The sequence below is a fragment of the Mus caroli genome, unplaced genomic scaffold (genome assembly GCF_978045245.1).
Source record: "Mus caroli unplaced genomic scaffold, Mus_caroli_1 scaffold_20, whole genome shotgun sequence".
Lineage (NCBI taxonomy): Eukaryota > Metazoa > Chordata > Mammalia > Rodentia > Muridae > Mus > Mus caroli.
The window spans coordinates 48,361,865-48,379,416 of record NW_028227275.1 but is presented as its reverse complement, the minus strand read 5'-3'; the positions used below and the strand labels follow the sequence as shown (position 1 = coordinate 48,379,416).

Below are 17,552 nucleotides of genomic sequence, written 5' to 3'. Positions count from 1 at the left end.
CATTTATGTATTTTATTGAGTAACCTATACAGTACTCTCTGTAGCAATTTACATTTTCATGTAATATATATGCATATATATTTACATTTAAAATGTTCCATTTTATTTCAATTTGTGTGTATTGTAATAATTGTATACATTTCTGGGTTCTACACATGTGTTGAGCTTGTATTGATGAAATAAGGCATATTACCATTTTTAACTCATTAGGTGTGGGACTCTAAACTGATTTCTTCTCATTCTTTATAGAAGATATAACAGTTTATTGTGAGCTAATTTCATCCAACCATGACTGTATTAGCTGCTTATTATGAGACAATCCCTAACTCCTTTCCACTTTCTCCTCAGCGGTTAGTTAATTACTATTCAGTATCTGCATCAACTTTTAAAAAAGCTTTCAACATGAAAATAAGCATTTGTGTGTGTGTGTCTGTCTGTCTGTTTGCCTGCCTGCCTGCCTGTCTGGTTTATTTTATTTAGAATAGACTTCATTTATCTTTTTTTTTTTTCTGAAAATGACAGGATTTCATTCTTTCTATAACTGAATAATAAATTTATTTCTATCTATACCATTTTAAAAAGTTATTTCATTTATTATTGAGATTATAGTTACATCAGTTCCCCTCCCTTTTCTCCTCTCCAACCCCTACTTCCATATACCATCCTTGCTCTTTTTCAGGTTCACGCTCTATTATTCATTAATTGTTGATATATATCATATATTCTATCAGTCTATAATAATGTTAATTGTATGTGTGTTCAGGGTTGACCATTTGGTTTAAAATCTACTCCTTGCTGAGGGAATAAATTCTCAAGTAGTTTGATTTCATGTCTACAGTACTGTAAAATACATGTGGATAGGCAGGCAACTCTTTCATAGACTGATAGAATTCTTTTCCTTTGGATTCATACCCAGAAGGTATCCCTTCTGATATTTATGTATTTTTGAGGAACCTATACAGTAGTCTCTGTAGTAATTTACATTCCCATGTAATAATTCATATTCACAGGAACAAATAATAAAGTCTCCCAGTTCTATTTTCTCTATATCCTGGTACCATTAGTAGTTATTAAATATCCATTCTGCCTTGAATGACATAATTTTATTTTTATTGCCCCTAAAATCTATTTTTGTTACTCATTCTCTTTCTTTAATTCTCATTTCTACAGGACATCTCCTTACTTCCAGATAATTGATGGAAAATTGTACCAAAGTGAGAGAGTTCATTCTCTTGGGACTAACTGATGACTCAGGCTTGCAGGTTTCCCTTTGTATCATGTTCACCCTCATTTACCTCATTGATGTGGTTGGAAACATGGGGCTGATAATGTTGGTTCTTATGGACTCTCATTTGCATACACCTATGTACTTTTTCCTTTGTAACTTGTCTTTTGTAGACTTGGGTTACTCCTCAGCTGTCACTCCCATGGTCATTTCTGAGTTCTTCATAGTCTCCAAGGTGGTCTCCTACAATGCCTGTGCTGCACAGATGTTCTTCTTTGTAGGCTTTGCCACTGGGGAAAATTATCTCTTAGCCTCAATGGCCTATGACCGCTATGTAGCAGTATGTAAACCCCTGCATTATTCTACCAGGATGACAACAAGTGTTTGTATTTGCTTGAACATTGTCTCTTATATCTGTGGTTTCTTGAATGCCATTTTTCATGTTGGGGACATATTCAGCCTCTCTTTTTGTAAATCTAATGTGGTCCATCACTTTTTCTGTGATGTTCCAGCAGTCCTGGCTCTATCTTGCTCTGATATACACCTCAGTGAAGTGATTCTTGTTTTTTTGTCAACCTTCAATGTCTTCTTTGCTCTTCTGATCATCTCAGTTTCCTATCTCTTTATATTTATAACTGTCTTGAAGATGAAGTCAGACCAGGGACACCAAAAAGCTTTGTCCACCTGTGCCTCCCACCTCACTGTAGTCTCCATATTTTATAGCACTGTCATTTTCATGTACTTACAACCCAGCTCCAGCCATTCCATGGATGCAGATAAAGTAGCATCTATGTTCTACACTATGATCATCCCCACACTAAACCCTTTGGTTTATAGCCTGAGGAACAAGGAAGTCAACAACGCATTCAAGAAAGTGGTTGAGAGGGCAAAATTTTTATGTAAGAATGAGATTTCAGATTGAAAGTAATTTTTTATTCCTCTCCCATATTCTTTGTGCATTAGTTAGATTTAATCTCTACAATACACAGGGATTCCTGCCTAACATTCATCTTTTCAAAAGTCTATTTTATATACAAATATTAGCAAGTGCATAACATAGTTAAATGAGAAATGCCAAGGAAATTTTTAAGAATTTCTGAGATTTACTTGTCATACCTTGGTAATTTATATTTTATCTATTCACTCATTTACATTTTCCATCATATTTAAATATATAGATATGTAAGTAGGCATATATTTTAAACATTGATGGGTATGTGTGTGTGTGTGTGTGTCTGTGTGTGCATGTGTGTTGTAAACACATACAGGCCATAGACCTGAATGGGAAATTTGAAGTATAACTAGATTTCAATACAAATAATTTGAAGAATTGATTTAATTTATAGCATAAATTTCCCTTTGTTTTACATTTTTCACTTGTTTCTTCCTTGTTTTTCTATGACTTGATACCTTTTATTTGTTTGTTTGTTTTTGTTTTTTCAAGATAGGGTTTCTCTGTATAGCCCTGACTGTCCTGGAGCTCACTTTGTAGACCAGACTGTCCTCAAACTCAGAAATCTGTCTGCTTCTGCCTCCCAAGTTCTGGGATCAAAGGCATGCTCCACCACCACCCAGCTTGATACCTCTTTTAATTTTAGTATTGAGTAATGTTCTCTCTCTCTCTCTCTCTCTCTCTCTCTCTCTCTCTCTCTCTCTCTCACTCTCTTTCTCTCTCTCTGTCTCTTCCAAATTTTGATATTCATTAATAAAGCACTCAGATATATATTTATGGCTGAAATTTTATTTCTTCAACCTTTTTACTTGTATATTTAACTTTCATTTTGATGACATAATCTTCATGAGAAATAAATGTTCCCTAAGACATCTATTTTTCTTAGTCCCCAAGAAAGTCCTTAAGAAATTTATCCCTATCATTGAGAACAGAGTGCAGTATACAGACTTACCTACTAAAATCATCATATCCTACTACAAAAGACTATACTCAAAAAATCAGGAAATCTAGATGAAATGGATGAATTTCTAGATAGGTATCACATACCAAAGTTGTATCAGGGTCAGTTAAACAATCTACATAGTCACAAAATTCCTAAAATAATAAAGCAGCCATTAAAAGTCTCCAAACTAAAATAAGCCCAAGACCATAGGGTTTTGTGCAGAATTCTATCAGACCTTCAAAGAAGACCTAATACCTATTCTACTCAGACTATTCCATAAAATAGAAGGAACACTACCTAATTCGTTCTATAAAGCCACAGTTACACCAATACCTAAACCACACAAAGACCCAAGAAAGAAAGATAAGTTTAGACCAATTTCCCTTATGAAAATTGAAGCAAAAATACTCAATAAAATTCTTGCAAACCAAATTCAAGAACACTTCAATACAGTCATTAACCATGATCAAGTAGACTTCATCCCACGGATACAGGAATAGTGAATAGAAGTAAATTCATCAAGGTAATCCACTATAAAAATAATCTCAAAGAGAAAAACCACATGATAATTTCATTAGATGCTTAGAAAGCATTTGACAAAATTTAACACCCCTTCATGATAAAAGCCTTGGAAAGATCAAGAATTCAAACCCATACCTAAACACAGTAAAAGCAATATACAGTAAGCCAGTAGCCAACATTAAATTGAATGGAGAGAAACTTGAAGCAATCCCACTAAAATCAGGGACTAGACAAGGCTCTCCACCCTCTCACTCTACCTGTTCAATACAGTACTCAAAGTTCTAGCCAGAGCAATTAGATAACAAAAAGGAGGTCAAAGGGAAATAAATTGGTAAGAAGTCAAAATATCACTATTTGCAGATGATATGATTGTATACTTGTGACCCCAAAAGTTCCACCAGAGAACTCCTTAAGCTGATAAACAACTTCAGCAAAGTATATGGATTTAAAATTAACTCAAATAAGTGGCCTTCCTCTAATCACAGGGTAAAAAGACTGAGAAAGGAATTAGGGAAACAACAACCTTCACAACAGTCACAAGTAACATAAAATACTTTGGCGTGACTCTAATTAAGCAAGTGAAAGATCTGTATTTCAAGAACTTCAAGTCTTTGAAGAGAGACACCAAGGAAGACCTCAGAAGATGGAAAATTCTCCCATGTTCATGGATTGAAAGGATTAATATAGTAAAAATGGCTATCTTGCCAAAAGCAATCTACAGATTCAATGCAACCCCCATAAAAATTCCATGTCAATTCTTTATAGAGATAGAAAGAGCAATTGTCAGATTCAGTTGGAATAACCAAAACCAGGGAGAGAAGAAACTATTCTCAACTATAAAAGGAGTTCTGGGGAAATCATCATCCCTGACTTCAAGCTGTACTACAGAGCAATAGTTATAAAAACTGTATGGTATTGGTACAGAGACAGGTATGTAGATCAATGGAATAGGATTGCAGACACAAAAATAAAACACACACATACACACACTTGATGTTTGACAAAGAAGCCAAAAAGATGCAATGGTAAAAAGAAAGCATCTTCAATAAGTGGTGCTGGTCTAACTGGCTGTATGTATGTAGAAAATGAAAATAGACCCATATTTCTCACCTTGCACAAAGCTCACGTTCAAGTGGAATCAAGTACCTCTACATAAAACCACATAAACTGAATCCATTAGAAGAGAAAGTGAGGAAGAGCCTTGAGCACATCGGCACAGGGGGAAATTTCCTGAATAGAACACCAATAGCTTATGCTCTAAGATCAAGAATTGACAAATGGGACCTCATAAAATTGCAAAGCTTCTGTAAGGAAAAGGACACTGTCAATAGGACAAAATGTCAACCAACAGATTGGGAAAAGATCTTTACCAATCCTACATCCAATAGAGGGCTAATATCCAATATATACAAAGAACTCAAGAAGTTAGAATCCAGAGAACCAAATAACCCTTTTAAAAATGGGGTACAGAGCTAACCAAAGAATTCTCAACTGAGAAATATCAAATGGCTTAAAAGCACCTAAAGAAATGCTCAACATCTTTAGTCATCAGGGAAATGCAAATCGTAATGACCCTGAGATTCTACCTCAAATCAGTCAGAATGGCTAAGATCAAAGCTCAGGTGACAGCAGATGCTGGCAAGCATGTGGAGAAAGAAGAACACTTCTCCATTGCTAGTGGCATTGCAAGCTGGAATAACCACTGTGGAAATAAGTCTGGCAGTTTCTCAGAAAATTAGAAATAGTTCTACCTGAGGACCCAGTTATACCACTCCAGGGCTCCAAAGGATGCTTCAATATATAACAAGGAGACATGCTCCACTACGTTCATATTAGTGTTATTTATCACAGCCAGAAGCTGGAAACAACCCAGATGTCCCTCGACAGAGGAATGGATACAGAAAATGTGGATACAGAAATGGTGGCTGAATATGGGATAGATCCCCAAGGGAGGCAGTCTCTGTGTGATCTTTCCTTCAGTATCTTCTCCACTCTTTGTTCCTGTATTTCCTAGATAGGAGCTATTCTGGGTTAAAATTTTGTAAATGGGTGGGTGGCTCCATCCTTCAAACAAGGGTCGTGCCTAAACTCTGGATGTGGTCTCTACAGGTCCCTCCCCTTTGGTGGGTATTTCAGTTTTGGGTATTTCAGCTTTTGGGTATTGTGCTTTCTGTTTAAAAAAAAAACATCCATTTAATCTATATTTTCCAGTTTTGTTGAGTATAGGCTTTTGTAGTAGGATCTGATTTTTTTTTTTTAAATTTCCTCTGTTTGTTATGCTTCTCTTTTTATTTATGATTTTGTTAATTTGGATACTGGTTCTAGGCTCTTTACTTAGTTTGTCTAGGGGTTTATCTGTCTTGTTGATCCTCTCAAAGAACCAGCTTTTGATTTCTTTGATTCTTTGCATTGTTCTCTTTGTTTCTATTTCATTGATTTCAGCTTTGAGTTTGACTGTTTCCTGCCATCTACTCCTCTTGGGTGGGTTTGCTTCTTTTTGTTCTAGAGCTTTCAGATGTGCTGTTAAGTTGCTAGTGTCTTATCCAATTTCTTTATGAAGGCACTTAGTGCTTTGAATTTCCCTTTTCGTACTACTTTTATTGTATCTCATAAGTCTGTGTATGATGCATCATCGTTTTCCTTAAATTGCAGGAAGTCTTTAATTTCTTCCCTGACCAAGAAATCATTAAGTAGAGAGTTGTTCAGTTTTCACATGTATGTGGGCTTTCTGTTTTTGCTGTTATTGAAGGCCAGCCATAGGCCATGGTGATCTGATAGGGTGCATGGGATTATTTCAATCTTCTTGTATCAGTTGAGGGCTGTTTTGTGACCAATTTTACAGTCAATTTTGTAGAAGGTGCCACAAGGTGCTGAGAAGAAGAGATATTCTTTTGTTTTAGGGTGAAATGTCCTGTTGATATCTGTTAAATCCATTTGGTTTATAACCTCTATTATGTGTCTCTGTTTAGTTTCTGTTTCGATGACCTGTCCATTGGTGAGAATGGAGTGTTGAATCTCCCACTATTATTGTGTGGGTTTTAATTTGCGTTTTGAACTTTAGTAAAGTTTCTTTTATGAATGTGGGTGTCCTTTCATTTGGGGCATATATGTTCAGTATTGAGACTTACTCTTTGTGGATTTTCCCTTTGAGGACCAAGATGCAAAATATATAAAGAAATCAAGAAGTTAGACTCCAGAGAACCAAATAACCCTATTAAAAATGGGCTATAGAGGTAAACAGAGAATTCTCAACCGAGAAGTACTTATCTTTGATTAATAAGAATAGTCCAAATAGCAATGATATTTCCATGGCAAATGAAAAATGCAGTTTTGATTTTAGGTTAGATAAGTTTCTAGAGATCTCCTGGGTTTGAGTGCAGTTTCCTTAAACCCCATTGGAGTTCACCTCTGTGTACACCAGCCACTCTATGGCATATCTTCTTAAACTATGGGTTGCACAACCCTACAGAGACCTTATAATTGAATGTTGGGAGCTGTGAAAAAGGTAGCAACATAAGAGTTTTCTAAACATTTAGGATCCAAAAATTAATCAAACTCACATGTAATAATACCTAAGGCATTTCTGGAAGTACTTACCTTGCTCTATTGTAGAGACCCCCCAGCCCCATGAAATGTTCAATATCCTTAGTCATCAGTGAAATAAGATTGAAACTGACTCTGAGATTCCACCTCACACCAGTCAGTATGATTAAGAAAAAAATTTCTGGTGACAGCAGATGCTGGCAAGGATGTGGAGAAAGAGGAACACTCTTCCATTGCTGGTGGGATTGCAAGCTGGTACAACAATTCTGGAAATCAGTCTGGTGGTTCCTCAGAAAATTGGAAATAGCTTTACTTGAAGACTCAGCTATACCCTGGTTGTTATCTATTAAGAAAAAGGACATCATTCATTTTTCAGGCGAATGGAAGGAACTTGAAAATGTCATCCTGAGTGAGGTAACCCAGTCGCAAAATAACACACATGGATATTAGTCATAAAAAGCTCAGGATATCTAAGATACAACTCACAGACCATATGAAATCCAAGAAGAAGGAAGACCACACCAAAGGGTGGATACTACAATCTTACTCAGAAGAAGCAAGAAAATAATCTAGGGAAGTAGAGGGAGCCAGGGATCTGGGAGGGCAAGAGGAGGGGGTGGGAAAGCGGGTTGGTTCAGATGGGGGGGAGATAGGGAAGAATTACAGAGGTTCTGGAATTTGAAAGGAGTTATGTAGTAGTGGGGGAAGGGAGGCCTGGGGGTACCCACTAGAAAGTCTCAGATGCCAGGTACCCAAAAGTTTCTCAGGATCAGACAGGGAGGACTCTACCAGAAATACTCAACAACAGGGAGATAGAACCCTTAAATACCACATCTAATGGATAGGCATGGCTCCTAGTTGAGGGATGGGGCCATCCACCTACCTCAAAAATCTTAATTCAGAATTCCTCCTGTTAAAAAGAACTGCAGGGACAAAGAGTGAAGCAGAGGCTGAAGGAAAGGCCATCCAGAGACTTCCCCACCTAAGGATCCATCCCATCTTCAGACACCAAACCCAGACACTATTGCTGTCTCTTCTTTATTTAAATGTGCTTTTTCTTCAAGCTTGATTGATTTTGGAATTAAGATACTTTGAGCTTATTCAGAGAATTTGGAAGTTTGTCCCCCACACCCCTGCTATTGATGTGATGTTCTATTACTTTCCCCAAACTCATAAAGAAGTCTTTCAGCTCATTTTTAAAAACCAATATGAGGTGAATTATCACTGAAAAGTTGATGATTGGATAATAAATTATTTTTTGGCTGTAAGAATCATTATGTTCCCTAAATCCTCTGGGTGATTTTGGTCCTTGAGGAGGGAATCCAGGTGTTTCTCAAGATATTAGTTTTCACACACTTGGCACATCTGTAATTGAAATTCTAGTTTATTTCCAATGCTTGGCTTTAGCAATTGTTGAGGCAGAGAAACAGATTCAGTGGGACAAGAAATGGAAGTCTTTTTTTTTTCTTTTTTTTTTTGATTTTTAATATTTTTATTACATATTTTCCTCAATTACATTTCCAATGCTATCCCAAAAGTCCCCCATAGCGCCCCCCACTTCCCTACCCACCCATTCCCATTCTTTTGGCCCTGGCATTCCCCTATATTGGGGCATATAAAGTTTGCAAGTCCAATGGGCCTCTCTTTCCATTGATGGCCGACTAGGCCATCTTTCGATACATATGCAGCTAGAGACAAGAGCTCCGGGGTTCTGGTTAGTACATCATGTTGTTCCAACAATAGGGTTGCAGATCCCTTTAGCTCCTTGGGTACTTTCTCTAGCTTCTCCATTGGGAGCCCTGTGATACATCCAATAGCTGACTGTGAACATCCACTCCTGTGTTTGCTAGGCCCCAGCATCGTCTCACAAGAGACAGCTATATTTGGGTCCTTTCAGCAAAATCTTGCTAGTGTATGCAATGGTGTCAGGGTTTAGAAGCTGATTATGGGACGGATCCCTGGATACAGCAGTCTCTAAATGGTCCATCCTTTCATCACAGCTACGAACTTTGTCTCTGTAACTCCTTCCCTGGGTGTTTTGTTCCCAATTCTAAGAAGGTGCACAGTGTCCACACTTTGGTCTTCATTCTTCTTGAGTTTCATGCGTTTATCAAATTGTATCTTATATCTTGGGTATCCTAAGTTTTGGGCTAATATCCACTTATCAATCAATACATATTGTGTGAGTTCTTTTGTGATTGTGTTACTTCACTCAAGATGATGCCCTCCAGGTCCATCCATTTGGCTAGGAATTTCATAAATTCATTCTTTTTAATAGCTGAGTAGTACTCCATTGTGTAAATGTACCATAATTTCTGTATCCATTCCTCTGTTGAGGGACATCTGGGTTCTTTCCAGCTTCTGGCTATTATAAATAGGGCTGCTATGAACATAGTGGAGCATGTGTCCTTTTTACCGGTTGGGACATCTTCAGGATATATGCCCAGGAGAGGTATTGCTGGATCCTCCGGTAGTACTATGTCCAATTTTCTGAGGAACCGCCAGACTGATTTCCAGAGTGGTTGTACAAGCTTGCAATCCCACCAACAATGGAGGAGTGTTCCGCTTTCTCCACATCCTCGCCAGCATCTGCTGTCACCTGAATTTTTGATCTTAGCCATTCTGACTGGTGTGAGGTGGAATCTCAGGGTTGTTTTGATTTGCATTTCCCCGATGATTAAGGATGTTGAACATTTTTTCAGGTGCTTCTCTGCCATTCGGTATTCCTCAGGCGAGAATTCTTTGTTCAGTTCTGAGCCCCATTTTTTAATGGGGTTATTTGACTTTCTGGAGTCCACCTTCTTGAGTTCTTTATATATATTGGATATTAGTCCCTTATCTGATTTAGGATAGGTGAAGATCCTTTCCCAATCTGTTGGTGGTTTTTTTGTCTTATTGATGGTGTCTTTAGCCTTGCAGAAGCTTTGTAGTTTCATGAGGTCCCACTTGTCAATTCTCGATCTTACAGCACAAGCCATTACTGTTCTATTCAGGAATTTTTCCCCTGTGCCCATATCTTCAAGGCTTTTCCCCACTTTCTCCTCTATAAGTTTCAGTGTCTCTGGTTTTATGTGAAGTTCCTTGATCCACTTAGACTTGACCTTAGTACAAGGAGATAGGAATGGATCGATTCGCATTCTTCTACATGTTAACAACCAGTTGTGCCAGCACCATTTGTTGAAAATGCTGTCTTTCTTCCACTGGATGTTTTTAGCTCCCTTGTCAAAGATCAAGTGACCATAGGTGTGTGGGTTCATTTCTGGGTCTTCAATTCTATTCCATTGGTCTATTTGTCTGTCACTATACCAGTACCATGCAGTTTTTATCACAATTGCTCTGTAGTAGAGCTTTAGGTCCGGCATGGTGATTCCACCAGAGGTTCTTTTATCCTTCAGAAGAGTTTTTGCTATCCTAGGTTTTTTGTTATTCCAGATGAATTTGCAGATTGCACTTTCTAATTCGTTGAAGAATTGAGTTGGAATTTTGATGGGGATTGCATTGAATCTGTAGATTGATTTTGGCAAGATAGCCATTTTTACAATGTTGATCCTGCCAATCCATGAGCATGGGAGATCTTTCCATCTTCTGAGATCTTCTAGAATTTCTTTCTTCAGAGACTTGAAGTTTTTATTATACAGATCTTTCACTTCCTTAGTTAGAGTCACGCCAAGATATTTTATATTATTTGTGACTATTGAGAAGGGTGTTGTTTCCCTAATTTCTTTCTCAGCCTGTTTATTCTTTGTGTAGAGAAAGGCCATTGATTTGTTTGAGTTAATTTTATATCCAGCTATTTCACCGAAGCTGTTTATCAGGCTTAGGAGTTCTCTGGTGGAATTTTTAGGGTCACTTATATATACTATCATATCATCTGCAAAAAGTGATATTTTGACTTCATCTTTTCCAATTTGTATCCCTTTGATCTCCTTTTGTTGTCGAATTGCTCTGGCTAGGACTTCAAGTACAATGTTGAATAGGTATGGAGAAAGTGGACAGCCTTGTCTAGTCCCTGATTTTAGAGGGATTGCTTCAAGCTTCTCACCATTTACTTTGATGTTGGCTACTGGTTTGCTGTAGATTGCTTTTATCATGTTTAGGTATGGGCCTTGAATTCCTGATCTTTCCAAGACTTTTATCATGAATGGGTGTTGGATCTTGTCAAATGCTTTTTCCGCATCTAACGAGATGACCATGTGGTTTTTGTCTTTGAGTTTGTTTATATACTGGATTACGTTGATGGATTTCCGTATATTGAACCATCCCTGCATCCCTGGGATGAAGCCTACTTGGTCAGGATGGATGATTGTTTTGATGTGTTCTTGGATTCGGTTAGCAAGAACTTTATTGAGGATTTTTGCATCAATATTCATAAGGGATATTGGTCTGAAGTTTTCTATCTTTGCTGGGTCTTTTTGTGGTTTAGGTATCAGAGTAATTGTGGCTTCATAGAATGAGTTGGGTAGAGTACCTTCTGTTTCTATTTTGTGGAATAGTTTTTGAAGAACTGGGATTAGATCTTCTTTGAAGGTCTGATAGAACTCTGCACTAAACCCATCTGGTCCTGGGCTTTTTTTAGTTGGGAGACTATTAATGACTGCTTCTATTTCTTTGGGGGATATAGGGCTGTTTAGATCATTAACCTGATCTTGATTCAAATTTGGTACCTGGTATCTGTCTAGGAACTTCTCCATTTCATCCAGGTTCTCCAGTTTTTTTGAGTATAGCCTTTGGTAGAAGGATCTGATGGTGTTTTGGATGTCTTCAGGATCTGTTGTTATGTCTCCTTTTTCATTTCTGATTTTGTTAATTAGGATGCTTTCCCTGTGCCCTCTAGTGAGTCTGGCTAAGGGTTTATCTATCTTGTTGATTTTCTCAAAGAACCAGCTCCTTGATTGGTTGATTCTTTGAATAGTTTTTCTTGTTTCCACTTGGTTGATTTCACCCCTGAGTTTGATTATTTCCTGCCGTCTACTCCTCTTGGGTGAATTTGCTTCCTTTTGTTCTAGTGCTTTTAGGTGTGTTGTCAAGCTGCTAATGTGTGCTCTCTCTAGTTTCCTTTTCGAGGCACTCAGAGCTATGAGTTTTCCTCTTAGAAATGCTTTCATTGCGTCCCATAAGTTTGGGTATGTTGTGGCTTCATTTTCATTGAACTCTAAAAAGTCCTTAATTTCTTTCTTTATTCCTTCCTTGACCAAGGTATCATTGAGAAGAGTGTTGTTCAGTTTCCACGTGAAGGTTGGCTTTCTATTATTTATTTTGTTATTGAAGATCAGTCTTAGTCCATGGTGATCTGATAGGATGCATGGGACAATTTCAATATTTTTGTATCTGTTGAGGCCTGCTTTGTGACCAATTATGTGGTCAATTTTGGAGAAGGTACCATGAGGTGCTGAGAAGAAGGTATATCCTTTTGTTTTAGGATAGAATGTTCTGTAGATATCTGCCAGATCCATTTGATTCATAATTTCTCTTAGTTTCACTGTGTCCCTGTTTAGTTTCTGTTTCCATGTTCTGTCCATTGGTGAAAGTGGTGTGTTGAAGTCTCCCACTATTATTGTATGAGGTGCAATGTGTGCTTTGAGATCTACTAAAGTTTCTTTAATGAATGTGGCTGCCTTTGTATTTGGAGCATAGATATTCAGGATTGATAGTTCCTCTTGGAGGATTTTACCTTTGATGAGTATGAAGTGTCCCTCCCTGTCTTTTTTAATGACTTTGGGTTGGAAGTCAATCTTATCAGATATTAGAATGGCTACTCCAGCTTGTTTCTTCATGCCATTTGCTTGGAAAATTGTTTTCCAGCCTTTCATTCTGAGGTAGTGTCTATCCTTTTCTCTGAGATGAGTTTCCTGTAAGCAGCAAAATGTTGGGTCTTGTTTGTGTAGCCAGTTTGTTAGTCTATGTCTTTTTATCAGGGTGTTGAGTCCATTGATATTAAGAGATATTAAGGAAAAGTAATTGTTGTTTCCTGTTATTATTGTTGTTAAAGTTGGCATTATGTTCTTGTGGCTGTCTTCTTTTAGGTTTGTTGAGGGATTACCTTCTTGTTGTTTCTAGGGCGTGGTTCCTGTCCTTGTATTGGTTTTTTTCTGTTATTATCCTTTGAAGGGCTGGATTCGTGGAGAGATAATGTGTGAATTTGGTTTTGTCGTGGAATACTTTGGTTTCTCCATCTATGTTAATTGAGAGTTTGGCTGGGTATAGTAGCCTGGGCTGGAATTTGTGTTCTTTTAGTGTCTGTATAACATCCGTCCAGGATCTTCTGGCTTTCATAGTCTCTGGTGAAAAATCTGGTGTAATTCTGATAGGCTTGCCTTTATATGTTACTTGGCCTTTTTCTCTTACTGCTTTTAGTATTCTATCTTTATTTAGAGCATTTGTTGTTCTGATTATAATGTGTCGGGAGGTATTTCTTTTCTGGTCCAGTCTATTTGGAGTTCTGTAGGCTTCTTGTATGTTCATGGGCATCTCTTTCTTTAGATTTGGGAAGTTTTCTTCTATAATTTTGTTGAAGATGTTTGCTGGTCCTTTGAGTTGAAAATCTTCATTCTCATCCACTCCTATTATCCGTAGGTTTGGTCTTCTCATTGTGTCCTGTATTTCTTGGATGTTTTGAGTTAGGATCTTTTTGCATTTTACATTTTCCTTGATTGTTGTGCCGATGTTCTCTATGGAATCTTCTGCACCTGAGATTCTCTCTTCCATCTCTTGTATTCTGTTGCTGATGCTGGTATCTATGGTTCCAGATTTCTTTCCTAGGGTTTCTATCTCCAGTGTTGCCTCATTTTGGGTTTTCTTTATTGTGTCTACTTCCCTTTTTAGGTCTAGTATGGTTTTGTTCATTTCCATCATCTGTTTGGATGTGTTTTCCTGTTTTTCTGTAAGGACTTCTACCTGTTTGATTATGTTATCCTGTTTTTCTTTAAGGATTTGTAACTCTTTAGCAGTGTTCTCCTGCAATTCTTTAAGGGATTTTTGTGCTTCCTCTTTATTGTCTTCTGCCTGTTTAGCAGTGTTCTCCTGCATTTCTTTAAGTGTGTTATTAAAGTCCTTCTTGAAGTCCTCTATCATCATCAGGAGATATGCTTTTAAATCCGTGTCTAGCTTTTCCGGTGTGTTGGGGTGCCCTGGACTGGGCGAAGTGGGGGTGCTGGGTTCTGAAGATGGTGAGTGGTCTTGGTTTCTGTTAGTAAGATTATTATGTTTACCTTTCGCCATCTGGTAATCTCTGGGGTTAGTTGTTATCGTTGTCACTGTTTAAAGATTGGAGCAGAAGCTGTGTTCCACTCACCAGCAGTCCCAAAATCCTGTGGCGGGGGTCGTGGGTAGCTGGCGGGTGTCAGGCAACCCTGCTCTCCCGCTACCCCGGCGCTGATCCGGCCGGATGAGGCCTGTGGTCCTACTCAGGCCGGTTTCTGCTTCCCTAACTAATGCAGTCTCAGGTCCCGCGCAATTGGATTGGAGCAGAAGCTGTGCTCCACTCACCAGAAGTCTTAAGATCCTGTGGCGGGTGTTGTGGGTAGCTGGTGAGTGTCAGCCGACCCTGCACCCCAGCTGCCCTGGTGCTTTTCTGACCGGAAGAGGGTTGTGGCCCTGTGTAGGCCGGATTTCTCTCTCCCCAACCAGAGCAGTCTCAGGTCCCGCGTGATTGGACTGGAGCAGAAGCTGTGTTCCACTCACCAGCAGTCCCAAAATCCTGCGGCGGGGGTCGTGGGTAGCTGGTGGGTGTCAGGCAACCCTGCTCTCCCGCTACCCCGGCGCTGATCTGGCCGGATGAGGCCTGTGGCCCTACTCAGGCCAGTTTCTGCTTCCCTAACTAATGCAGTCTCAGGTCCCGAGCACTTGGATTGGAGCAGAAGCTGTGCTCCACTCTCCAGAAGTCTTAAGATCCTGTGGCGGGTGTTGTGGGTAGCTGGCGAGTGTCAGCCGACCCTGCGCCCCAGCTGCCCCGGTGCTTTTCTGACCGGAAGAGGCGAAATGGAAGTCTTCTCTCTAACTATTCTAAGTTTTCTTTCCTTTTTGTGGTTTCAGCTGTTCAGTCTTTGCTTTTTATATTTGAGCTCAGGTTCATATTCAAGAGTGGATTCTTCTAATGGCTCCTCAATGACATTAATCAGAGGATGCACATCATGGCAACTGTTGTTTGAATTCTCTTGCACAAGTTTCAAAATGGCTGCCCTTCTTGCTCTTCCTCCACTTCATATTCTTTTTTTGTTTGTTTGTTTTGTTTTTTTTTATTAATTTTTAATATTTTTTATTATGTATTTTCCTCAATTACATTTCGAATGCTATTCCAAAAGTCTCCCATACCCCCCCCCTTCTCTACCCACCCATTCCCATTCTTTTGACCCTGGCATTCCCCTGTATTGGGGCATATAAAGTTTGCAAGTTCAATGGGCCTCTCTTTCCAGTGATGGTCGACTAGGCCATCTTTCGATACATATGCAGCTAGAGACAAGAGCTCCGGGGTACTGGTTAGTTCATCATGTTGTTCCCCCTATAGGGTTGCAGATCCCTTTAACTCCTTGGGTACTTTCTCTAGCTTCTCCATTGGGAGCACTTCATATTCTTATTCTTCACCAGTTCTGGTTGAGATTTACCACATTCATCTACATAGTAAAACCAATCATTGTACACATAAAAATAATTTGGACAAAATCTTTCAGGTGTCCGAACATAGGTTTGTATATACTTCTCTGTCATACAGAAAACCATACTTTGTACAATAGTACACCATTCCCAAAGGTTGCACAAGTATTTGCATTAAGCAGTTTGGTATGACATTCCCTGAAGTTAAGGGACAACACATCCACTCCACCATTAATATTGGAAGAAGTCCTACCATAAAACCTGTGTAAATACTCAGCAAAGTATAATATTGTCTCTGAAACTCCCAGAATACTAGTAGTGGCTTTTCTGCAACCCATTTCTTAGCTGCACAATGTCAAATGCTTGCATAAAAGGCTGGGCACCACGTGCATTAACTCCCATTGGAATAGGCAGCAGATTAAAACAATGTCTCTGCTACAAAAATCTTGACACCAAGCACAGGCATGTGATTGTTCTTATCCTCACAGTTTTGCACAGTTATGAGACTGAATTAAGCACTGTCGACTTAAAAAAGGAGAGCCCCTATCTAAGTTTGGTAGCAGTGCATATATATGGATTTAAACATAAATATTTAGGAAGAAATTTGGCAAACATTAGTAGATTTCCCTCAAGGTAAATGACCTTTCTAGTCATTTATTTTTAACATGGGTTACAGAACTAAGCACACTCCTTCCCCCAAAACCCCATGACCATGTTTCAAATATAATAAAAATCAGTTGATTGCTTACCCCAAAAACCTTTATAGCCACTATTGCACCCATAGGGCCATCTTGTCTGGCAGATCTGTATTGTAATAGTCAGGGTTCATAACTTGGGTAGCAATATTAATTTCATTTCTAAGCAACTTCTTTTGTTTGTTTTGTTTTTTTTTTTTTTTGTTTTTTCGAGACAGGGTTTCTCTGTATAGTCCTGGCTGTCCTGGAACTCACTTTGTAGACCAGGCTGGCCTCGAACTCAGAAATCCGCCTGCCTCTGCCTCCCGAGTGCTGGGATTAAAGGCGTGCGCCACCACGCCCGGCTCTAAGCAACTTCTTGCATAGGACATTTTAGTAGTAACCTTTGATTTAGTTTGGATTTATATATAACATCCTAGATAGTATGAAGTGTTTCCATAATACACTCTACTAGTTTCAATAATTGCTTGACAAAATATCCACATGTTAATATTTGAAACCACTCAATAGTATTATTAGTGTACCAAAAAAACTGCAGAGTTGTAAGACCATTATTTTTAATTTTAAAGAGAAATTTTGTATGTATGTATTTTAAAGATAATACATGGGTCTTTATAAAGTACAGTTAGGAAGAATGAACCTCATATGAAAGAGTAATCAGCAAGACCAGAGAAATAACACTGAAATAATGTGAGTACAAATCATGGAATACTAGTAGCCAATGCAGTAGTGAAGATGAAAGAAACAGTGTCATCTAGAGCATACAAGGAGCCATGGTTTTGATCACTCATAAGCTGAACCATGTGAAGCTTGAGATTTTACATTTCTGGATTCCAGACATGGCAGATAAAATACATGCATTATTACAAACTGTCATGTTTACAGTAATTTGTTAGAGCAATTATAGAAGGCTAACCCAAACTCTGACTTGGTTTATTCACTGTAATATAAAAACAAATATTATGCATTAGTTTCAGAGAATTTCCAAGTGAATTTTCATCTGTTTCTTGGCTTTTATAGGTGAAATTGTTGTTTACTATTAATTCAATATATGTTGGTTTACAGAATATTACATTTATTTTC

At 38.4% G+C, this 17,552-nt stretch overlaps 1 protein-coding gene across 1 annotated transcript; it reads left to right on the top strand.

Moving 5' to 3' along the window:
• The first annotated feature begins 1,184 nt into the window (after nucleotides 1–1,184).
• On the top strand, nucleotides 1,185–2,147 carry LOC110285758 (olfactory receptor 5B2-like). The gene has a single exon (XM_021152150.2). The coding sequence runs from the start codon at nucleotides 1,197–1,199 to the stop codon at nucleotides 2,145–2,147; it is 951 nt and encodes a 316-aa protein (XP_021007809.2). The 5' UTR covers nucleotides 1,185–1,196.
• The last annotated feature ends 15,405 nt before the right edge of the window (nucleotides 2,148–17,552 follow it).

What these genes read in the sequence shown, in the direction of transcription:
- LOC110285758 (XM_021152150.2), top strand. Translation starts at nt 1,197, where the DNA reads ATGGAAAATTGTACCAAAGTGAGAGAGTTCATTCTCTTGGGACTAACT.